Raw genomic sequence first — 11,005 nt, 5'->3', positions numbered from 1 at the left:
CCGCCTGTCATAACCCCCATTCCACTGGCTGGCCCATATTTGGAGTTAAGTATGTGCCCACCCTGCTTGCTTCCTTACAGTACTGCCTAGCTAGCTGCTGGGATCACTGGCAGGAACTTCATTCTGTCTTTGGAGAAACCTTCGTTCTTATCACACAGGAGGTGGACTGGTAGGTTGCACCATACCACTGAGTGGTCTTCCTTATTTGTTCCTCAAGAAAACCAAGAGGTGGAGAAGAATATATGAGCATGGACCCCAGTCCAGGAGAGGAACACAGGCTCCTTCTAATGTTATTTTAGAAAAGCAGGGCCCCTCTTTGGGGCCTCAGACTCTTCCTTAGTTGGAAGTTGCAATTTTATAGAAACGGACTTAGATGGCCAGGTTTGCGATATGCATGAGAGTGAGGTTGCTAGTGGGGGCCCTTGAGGAGCGAAGAGCCCCTGCAGCCTCTGCTCAGCGGTAGTTGGCTGCTTCTGTGTGGGGGTAAGGCCTGGTCACACCAGAGCTTCAGATCCTGCCAAGGACATCAGAAATCTGAGTGTTAATATGAAATTTTCAGATTTTTAAAAATACTGGTTAGACTGAGCAGGCCAATCGAAACAGATCCATGGGCTGTCTGTGGGTTTGCCAGTTTGTAGTACATTTCTGCCTCCCCCTCCTTTTTTTTAAGAGAGATTTTTGTTATAGATCACATGTACTTGCTGGAAAGACAGAAGGAGACAGGAAGTGAGGAATCACCTGGGAGCAGGGGGAGGGGACAGGACGCCTGGCCACGCCACATCACAATCTTCTCTCCTCTTGGGATTTTTGGCACACATACATACACCTGATGTGAATTTCAAGTCACCAGTTCCAGGACTTGAACCACGATTGACCATGTGGTAGTCCAGCTATGTGACCAAATTACGCCATGTGCTGGTTCCCTGAAGTATGGTTTTTTTGAAGTTAAGCAGCCACTCACCTTTTGGCTGGCATGAATAATAACAGATCATCCATGGGACAGACTTTAAATCACTAGAAAGCCCTTTCCAAACAGTTGGCCAAGATGAGGCCATGTCTGTGGAGTAGTTTCTAGTAGATGCGATGGCCTGCCCAGGTAGGGGAAGTCTCCCTTGGCCCCTTGAGTAGGGCAACCCAACCAGCTGAGCTAGACTGCAGTCTAGTCTTGAGCAAAGCATTCTGGGGAGAAAGAGCCCAGCCTTCCTTGCAGAGGGCAAGGGGTCTCAGCCCCTGACTTCCTCACAGAAGACACAGGGTCTCCAGCCCCTAGGCAGAACTTTTTCTCTCTTCGTTGTGGACTGCAGTAACTGTGTTGTTTGGACCCAGAAAGGGCTCTACTTCTGTTGGTTCCTTGTTTTGCCTGAGAATTTACCTGGTGTATTTTATGACAATATTTTGCTTATAATATACTGTAAGAAAATCAAACTTTGAAAATCTTGTCGCTTACATTCCTGTCTCTTCAACTGTGAGTAGAAAATATAATTTAAACCCTTCTTAATGACTCATGCTATTCAGACATACTTCCATTTTAAAGAGAGAGGATTTCTGGTAAATAACCGTCCCTACTTAAAACAGTGTAAATAATTGTTGTGATAGGTATTGTAATTGTTTATATATGCACCAAGTTTTAAGATGGTGGTGACTTTGATGTCTTGTAGGGGTATACAGGGGTGTTTTTTTGTCTATTGAGAGTAGTCGATAGATTGCTTTGCTTTTGGTTTCTGTATCATGAAAGATTGACCAGGTTTTTGTTTTGTTTTGTTAGTATATACACTTTGAAACATGGTTTTTGGCTGCTTAGAGGCTAATGATAAAAAAAAAAAAAAAAAAGTATGCTCCCAGGTACTGAAATGCATTTTAGACGGTTCAGTGTCACTGCAATGTGATTGTTGAATAGTTCCACTTTTTTCTTTTTTTTCCCAATTCAAGCCTTTATCTCCCATGAAATGTAAGGCATATTCCTCAGCTTTCACTTTTCAATTCTTTGACATTTTTCCCTCAGTGTCTGGAAGATCATTAAATTACATTTTGGCCCTGGGTGTTTGTGTGAGGATCGCTCCAACAGCTCTTGTGTGATTCTCCTCTCCTTTGTCATTTCCCACTCTGCAGTCCGACCCTGACCTCCCAGCAGATGTGCAGACACCGTCCTCGGCTGAGCTGGGGAGGTATCCAGTCCTGCCCTTCCCATCCTCCCAGTACATCCCGCCCCAGCCGTCCATCGAGGAGGCACGCCAGACCATGCACTCCCTCCTGGACGACGCCTTTGCCCTCGTGGCGCCCAGCAGCCAGCCCTCTGACACCACGGGTGCGGGCCCTGGGGTCCCAGGTGGCCTGCCTGTGAACAGCACCCCTTCCCGGGAAGAGAGGCGAGCCACCCAGTGGGGGTCCTTCTACAGCCCAGCCCAGATGGCCAACAATCCATGCAGTGTAAGTATGCACTTCTAGAGTTTTCTCACAGGCAAGATGCTGGAGTTTTGTCCATCCCACCACCACCACCACCACCGCCTCACTTTCAGTCTCCACGCAGAACTCTTCCAAGTTAATGCTTATTGTCAGAAGCATCCTTTTATGAAGGTCTGATATTTTGTTTGTTGAGGGAGATTTTTACAGAAGCAGTTTTCTGGGTTCCTCACGATGTCATGAAGTGGGGGTGGAGTACCTCTCTGAACATGTGCTCATCGATGTCTTCATAAACAGCTAAGCTTAGAATGTACCCAAATTGTTTCACTTACACATCCACCTGGGACCAGAAAGGCCCTAAGACACGGCAGCCAGGCCACAAGCAAAAAAGAACAACCATTTTCAAATGTCAACTTTCCATCTTGGGAGCTGGCATTTTCTGTTTTGCATGCCATTGTTATCATATGGTTTTTTTCCCTTTTTAATTTTAATTGCCAGAGATCATGTGCACTCACCAGAGAGAAAGAGAGAGAAAAAAGCGTTTGTGCGAGAGAAAGAATCCCTGCAGTAGTACCAGCCTGTTGAGGTTTGCACACCTGGTGTGTTTTTCAAGCTGCCAGGGCTAGGACTCAAACTGCAGTCAGCTATGCAGGATCTGGCTTGCTCAGCTACTACGCTACAGGGTCTACATTTTTCACGTTTAGTCAGTCCTTTCAAATTTACCTTCTCAAGATACATAAGACGCCCAGCTTAAGGAAGTAACTCTGATATTATTTTCTGCTAATTTCAGATGAATAAATGGACTCAAAGATTTGACTCTAAATAAAAGTTAATAGGTCATGGTTTAAAGTTGTTAATTCGGGGGTGTTTATGCTGAGTTCTTCTGATTTTGTTACCCTTATAAAGGTAAAATTGGGTGACAGTAAACATGCTGAAATAACTTTGATCCTGAAATGGTTTTGAATTTTCCAAGTAGGTCTTTAGTAATAGGTTGTTTTTTTCAAAGCATAGGAGTCACAGCACCTGCAATGTTAGGAGAGATATAATTCCATTCAACCATTGCTGTTTTTAATATGAAATGTAGATTAATTAAACAATAAATATTAAACTACTTTATCATGAATAAATTTTTTTAAAAAGTAAAATTAATAATATCTGACCCCAAATAAAAACTAATCTGACAAGCAGTGAAGCAGGAAGATGACACAGATGGTAGATTAGTGGATAAGAATATTAAAAGAATTATTTGCCCCTATAGCACAGTGATTAAGTCTTGTATAGGAAACTAGATCCCTCATGGCTGACCATGGTTCATGTCCAGACCAAGCAGCTTGAAAAACACACTGATACGTGTGCATGCATATGTGCCCCAAATCCTGATGAAAGGGAGGAAAAAGGATTGTGGCATAACCACAACTTATGGGTGTGAGGGGGTACACTCTCTCACTGTGTCTCTCTTAGAGTGTGTATGCCTTCTGGCAATAACAACAAAAAAGAATACTGAAGGAATTATTATAATGAACTTCTGTATGCCTAGGAAGCTAAAGGAATGATCAAACATGTTACTTAGAGGCTTTGAATATATTAAAGGATATAAATCAAGCTGATGAAAACTTCAGTTTTTATGAGGTGGAAAATACACTGGACAGGATTAATGGCAGATCAGATACTGTAGAAGTGCCCTTGAATACATAGGAATAAGAACTATGCTACATGAAATTCTCAAAGGAAGAAGGGGACAAATGGAAGAAAGAATTAAAGAAATGATCACCAAAGTAATAATGAGAAAAACAAAAGAAAAGGCATCATACTTCCTGGTTTATAATTATACTACAAAGCTATAATCATCAAAACAGTATAGTATACATAAAGACAAATATAGACCAATTAACATAGCCCAGAAATAAATCCAGACTAGATTTCCACATGCAAGAAAATGAAATTGAACCCTTAGCTTACACTACACTATACACACACACACACACACACAAGCAAACAGAAAACTTTAAAATGGATAAAATATCTAAATATAAGACCTGAAACCACAAACCTTCTAGAAAACATAGTAGGTAAAGCTCATTAACATTAGCTTTGGCAATGATATTTTGGATACTGGACCAAAATCTCAAGCTGCAAAAGCAAAAGTAAATAGTATTACACCAAATTATAAAGTTTCTGCACAACAAGAAACGGCCACAACATGAAAAGACAGCCAGTGTACTGGGGAAAAAATTACCAATGCATAGCTGAGAAGGGGTTTAATACCCAGCATTTATGAGGAATTCTTACAACTCAATAGTAGAAGAACATATTAGTGGGCCAGCCCTATGACCTGGTGGTTAAGGCAGCCATATCTGGCATGGCTGACTGCAGTTTGAATCCCAGCCCTGGGATTCATACATGATGGTTACGTGTGTGTATATGCTCAAAATCTCAACAGAATAGAAAAATGAAGGAGAAGGGATTGTGGTTATGACCACATCTCATTTGGGAGGAGCTTTTCCCTTCTCTTTAACTCTGTCTCTCTCTGGTGAGTGAACACACTCTTTGACAAGTTGGAGAAAAAAGAAAGAGAGAAAGAAAAAACACATACCTAATTTTAAAAATAGGCAAAGGATATGAATAGGCATGTCTCCAAAGAAGACATAAAAATTACCAATGGTGGCGAGGAAGCAGGTGGCTTGGTGGTTAAGGTGCTGGACTCCCATGTGGTTGACTGTGGTTCAAGTTCCAGACTTGGTGGCTTGAAAATCATGCCAGATGTGTGTGCATACATACCCAAAATCCTGAGAGAAGAATGGAGAAGGGATTGTGGTGTGGTTATCCCCCCTGAAGGCTGGGTATCTCACTTTCCCTTTTTCCTTGTCTCTGGTGAGAGCATGCGACCTATGGCAGAAACCTAAAAAAAATAAAGACCAACAGGTATATGAAAAGATGCTCACCATCACTAATCATCAGGGAAACACAAATGAAACACACCTCACAGCTGTTAGAATAGCTTTTATCAAAAAGAGGTAAGTGTGGGACCAGCAGTTAGTGTAGTGGCTATGTCGCTGGACTCCCATGTAGTCGACCGTGGTTTGCGTCCTGGACCCGGTGGCTTAAACTCACGCCGGGTGCGTGTGCGTGCGTGTCCAAGATCCCGAGAGGAGAATGGAGGAGAAGGGATTGTGGTGTGGCCATCCCCCCTGTGGGGTGATTTCCTGCTTTCTGTCTCTCTGTCTCTCTCTGTCTGTCTGGTGAGCGCACACGCCCTATAGCAAAATCCTCTCCAAAAAAAAAAAAAAAAAGAGATAAGTGTTAGTAAGGGTGTGGTAATGAAAAACTCCAGGATGCTGTTAGTAGGAATATAGATTTGTACAGCCATTGTAGAAAACAGTATGGAGGTATCTGAATAAATTAAAAATAGAACTGCCATATGATTCAGCAGTCCCTCTTCAGGATATGTACCGAAGAGATAAAGTCACCACCTTGTAAAGATACCTGTACTCCTATGTTCACTGTAGCATTATTTGCAGTAGTCAAAATATGGAAGTAATCTGAGTGTGCATAATCAGTGGAGAATTTGAGAAAGAAAATGCAATGTGTGTGTGTCTACAGTGGGATTATTTTTCAGCCTGAAGAAAGGAGTTTTTGCCACATGCCACAACATGGATAGACCTGGAGGACAGTATGCTGCTAAATGAAACCAGAAAGACAGTTATCGTATGATTTCACTAATTGGTAGAATTGAAAAATAAAGATCCATGTACAGAGTTAGAGAATAAAGCAGAAGTTATTGGAGGTAGAGTGGAGTGAGGGGAGAGGATGAGGAGGTACAGGTCAGAGAACGCAAAGTAAGAGATGAATGACTGGGTCCAAAGATCTGATAAGCAATGCGAAGACTATAGTTAATGAAATTGTATTGTATGAGAGGTTCTGTTAAATAACTAGATTTTAACTGCTCTTGTCATAAACCAAGGAACTATGTGAGCTGAGAGGTATGTTAATTTAATTCACTGTAGAATAATTATTTTGTCATCTGTATATGCCCCATAATATGATGGTATAAATCTCAAATAACACAACAAGGGACCAACAGATGGCATAATGGTTATGTTGCTGGACTCCCTCATAGTCAACCGTGGTTCATGTCTTGGGCCTGGCAGCTTAAAACTCGGGCTGGGCGCGTATGTGTGTGAGCCCAAGATCCCGAGAGGAGAATGGAGGAGAAGGGATTGTGGTGTGGCCACCCCTCCTGAGGGGTGATTTCTCACTGTCTGTCTCTGTCTGTCTCTCTAGTAAGCACACGACCCCTATATTAAAAATTTCTATTAAAAAAATATATATATAATAAAATGTACTTTTATTGTGTATAGAGCATATGTGCTCACCATATATAGAGAGAGATTATCTCTACCTCCCAGGGGAATGGCCTTGCCACAATCCCTTCTCCTCCACTTTTCTCCTTGGGGTTTTGGCACACATGCACATGTGCCCTGCGTGATTGTCAAGCTACTAGGTTCACAATGTGAACTGCACAGTTGGCCATGTGGGATCCAGCCACCTTAACCTCCATGCTCCCTGATGGCCCGAATTTACTTTTATTAGAGAAATGGCCAAAAATGGCTAAAATTTTCCAAATTTGATGGAAACTAAGTCCACAGATCTACAAAGCTTGATGAACAGGGTGCACAAGAAACATGAAGAAAACTATTCCAAGAAACATTATAATCGAATTGCTTAGAGCAAGTCATAAAGATCCTAATGGTAGCCATGGAAAAAGGATACATGCAGTGGAACAAATACTATGATATGATGATGGTATAATCCACGTTGTTTAGAAGACATTGGATCAAATCTTCAAAGAACTGAAAGGGGAAAAAAATGGCTAACCGAGAACTCTGTATCCAGTAAAAGTATCTTTCAAAATGAAAGGTGAAGTAAAAACTTTTCCAGACACGTGAAAGTCCAAAAAATGCATTACTAGAAGATCTGCATGATAAGAAATGTTATAAGAAGTCTTTCAGGCAAAAGTAAAAGGTATCAGAGGAAGATCTAGATCCACAGAAGGCTGAAGTTCACGCCCTAAGGCCTTGAGCACGCCGGATGCGTGCATGCCCATGATCTGGGCTGGCTTAGACTGGGAGGAGACTGCAGGGGGAAGACCCTGGGGGGAGTGCCAGTCTCTCCCTTCTTTTCTCTCTCTCCGTTTCTCTTTCTCATGGAAGAAATGAATGAATAAACCTTTAAATACAGGCTAGAGGTTTGTGGATGCTTCCTCTTGAGTTCCTCCACTGCAGTACACTAGTGGGAGTCACCGTCATCGCTCACCATAATTGTTGGAGCAGCTTCCTGATTGTCTCCTGGCCTCTGATTTTGAATGTAGGGTGTTAGGGTGGCACAGTTCTGGTGCCAAGCTTAGCATGGTGGCTGACAAGTAAAACACCACTTACTGGTGTTGAGTAGACCACGCTGCTGAGGGACTAACAATTGGGTGCATCCTTAGGATGACAAGAAGACTTAGGATGAAGAGGAAGACCTACCAAGAACCTCTTAGCGTGGTGTTGATATTTCCAAAGGAAAGAGCCTCATCTCACTCTCTGACCTGAGCTTGTGTCCTGCTGGCCCTTAGTCGACTTCTCTCTGCTCCAAGGCTTTGCCTGGGTTCTCCTCCCCCTGCCCTCAACTCTACAGTCAACTTCTTTCTAAACGGGAATGTAACTCAGCGTATCCTGGGGCCGGGGTTAGGAGTCACATCAGCTTTCAGAGTCTTGTTTATCTCCTTAGCCACCATTTTTCTCAGTTTATAGCAGGATTCTGCTGCTTTACTTCTGTGGTTTCTGCTGATTAATTTTTAGCAGGAATTTTTTGGATAGATGCGTGTTATTATTTATTCCATGATAATGCCTTAAGCGACTCTCTTAACCATGAATTTAAATCCACAGGAAGGTTTTTATAAACTCTATGTTGTAGTGGTTTTCTTATCGTGAGGTTTGGATGGTAGGCTGATGAATTTTGGTGAGGAGGGTAGTAGTTTAATCTAGTGGAACACCAGAACCGAAGGGCCGTATCCGTGCATACCTAATATACTTTCAATATGTTTATAAATTGGTGGTAAAGTTACTGTTTGTTGCCAGAAAGAACCTGATCACCCTTTATTTGCTGCTTCTGACTACAGTGAAAAACCACAGGAATGTAGATTTCAAGGTGCCTTCAGTTACCACAGGAGCCTTTGTTTACCATCGGATGACATTCTTGCTCCTTTTTGCCAAGTAAAGGTGTTATTTATGCATCAGTGAGTCAGGCCACTTGATAGGAGATGTTTCTGCTCCCCTGAGTAAAGTTGAAAAATTCTCTGGAGTAGTCCTCTAAGTAGCAGGTGTGGGTCTGCGGGCTATGACATTTTACAAGCAGACCTGCTTTTTGGTTGCTTTACCTTAAGTCTGTCCTAGACTTTACCAGCTATTTGGCTTGTCTTTCTCATGAAATTGACCTATGTTTTATACTGATAAGAAAAATAACTCTTTAAAATGAGAGTATTTTCTTCTTTTTCTTTTTTTTTGGGGGGGGAGAGGTTTTTGCTATAGGGTTTGTGCGCTTGCCAGAAAGACAGAGAGAGACAGAGAGACAGAAAGTGAAAAATCACCCCCCAGGGGGGATGGCCATGCCACAATCCCTTCTCCTCCATTCTCTTCTCGGGACCTTGGGCACGCACGCACATGTGCCTGGTGTGAGTTTAAGCCACTGGGTCCAGGACTCGAACCACAGTGGACTACATGGGAGTCCAGTGACATAGCCATTATGCTAACTACTGGTCTTGAGATTATTTTCTTTTAGGAATTCTTTTTTAAACTTTATTTATTTATTTATTTAAATTTGACCAGAGAGGGACACAGAGAGAGAGAAAGTTAAAAAGTGAGCCACCAGGCCCAGGACTTGAACCACGGTCAGTGGGAGTCCAGTGCTCTTAATCACCTTGCCACCTGCCAGCCCAAAATAAGATATTTTTTGTTGACATAGTTGATCGAGATCTTTAAATTTAATTTTGTGCCTCCAACTTTCATATAGGTGTGACCCATTTAGCCTGCAACAAAATCACACAAATGCTGTCTGCATTAAAAAACAAAACAAACAAACAAAAATAACATTTCCCTGGGGCACGTGGTCTCTAGAAACATGACCTCCTTTTTCTGACTACAATAAAGTTGAAATGCACGGCACTGTAATAAACAGCAGATAAAAAGTGGACAGCCATTTCTCACTGTTTTCTTTAGTCTATCATTTAGACCTTCTGAAGTGGTGGTAGGTAAACTGGTCTGCCTAGATTTTTTTAAAAAATGCATATGAATGTTCAAAAAGTTGAAACCATGGGGAAAGAATAAGGACGACTGAAGATAATCTTTATCCAGTCTCAGATTTCTCTTTCATTATTTGGAAGAAGGGTTGAAGTTTCTTTTCATTCTGTTCCCTTCTTCTAACATAATCCGTTTTAGCTTAGTTTTCCTTGGTTGGAGAAGTCTACAAGGTTCTAATCTCTCCCCCCCTGCCAAGGGGCTGGAAGAAAGAAGGTGGGAAGGTAAAGTAATTTGACCACAGTCTCTTGTCTAGTAATCCCTTCAGAACTCTGTGTGGGGTAGCCATCATTATGTCCTTCTTGGCATAAAGAAATAGGCCCAGGGAAGTTGGGTAGCTTGGCCAGTCTGACTCTGAATTCTCTACTTTTTCCCTAACAAATAAAGATTTGTTCACAGGAAAGTGTTTTTGAGAACCAGGGGCAAGGTAGTAGTTGGGGAGGTGGGTAGAAGAATTCCCTACTTTCTTTATGGATTGATTATATCCACAAAACAGAGGGAGCGAGCGCCTTGTTAGTGATGTGGGCCTGAGTTATTGTTCATACAGGGCTTCCTCCATTCTCCTCTTGGGATCTTGGGCACGCACGCACACGCACCCGGCGTGAGTTTTAAGCCACCGGGTCCGGGACACGAACCGCGGTCGACTACATGGGAGTCCAGCGACATAGCCATTACGCTAACTGCTGGTTCCCACAGGGAAGTGTTTTTGAGAACCAGGGGCAAGGTAGTAGTTGGGGAGGTGGGTAGAAGAATTCCCTACCTTCTTTATGGATTGATTATATCCACAAAACAGAGGGAGCGAGCGCCTTGTTAGTGATGTGGGCCTGAGTTATTGTTCATACAGGGCTGCACACAAAATAGGAATTCAGTGAGTGACAGCTGAGGAAAAGGAAGACGTAGGGCGAGCCCGTGGTCTGGCAGTCAGGGGAGCTGGATCCCATGTGGCCGACTGCTGTGTGAGTGCTGGCCTTGGCAGTCTGACAAACCCACCGAGTGCATGTGTGTGCCCCAAGTCCTGACAGGATGGAGAAATGGAAGAGAATGGATTGCAGTGAATATTCCTTGTTGACAGTCCTTGCTCCCTTCTCCCTGTCGCTCTCTGGCAAGCACACACATCTTTTGGCAATTAAAAAAGAGAGTGGGGTCTGTAGGTGGGCTGGTGGTTAAAGCACTGGAGTCTCACATGGCTGACTGAGGTTCAAGTCCTGGACCTGGTGGCTTGAAAATCACGCCAGGCACATGTACATATGTGACCATCCCTCCTGGTGCAT

The 11,005-nt window shown here is 42.9% G+C and overlaps 1 protein-coding gene across 1 annotated transcript in view; it reads left to right on the top strand.

The window, feature by feature from the left end:
- KIAA1549 (KIAA1549 ortholog) overlaps window positions 1–11,005 on the top strand; it is a 125,971-nt gene that overhangs the window by 92,264 nt on the left and 22,702 nt on the right. The window contains 1 exon segment of the mRNA XM_027770543.1: window positions 2,110–2,427. Within this exon segment, the coding sequence (XP_027626344.1) occupies window positions 2,110–2,427 (318 nt within the window).

The sequence above is a fragment of the Tupaia chinensis genome, unplaced genomic scaffold (assembly GCF_000334495.1).
Source record: "Tupaia chinensis unplaced genomic scaffold, TupChi_1.0 Scaffold000140_1, whole genome shotgun sequence".
NCBI lineage: Eukaryota > Metazoa > Chordata > Mammalia > Scandentia > Tupaiidae > Tupaia > Tupaia belangeri.
This window is presented reverse-complemented; position numbering and strand designations above follow the sequence as displayed.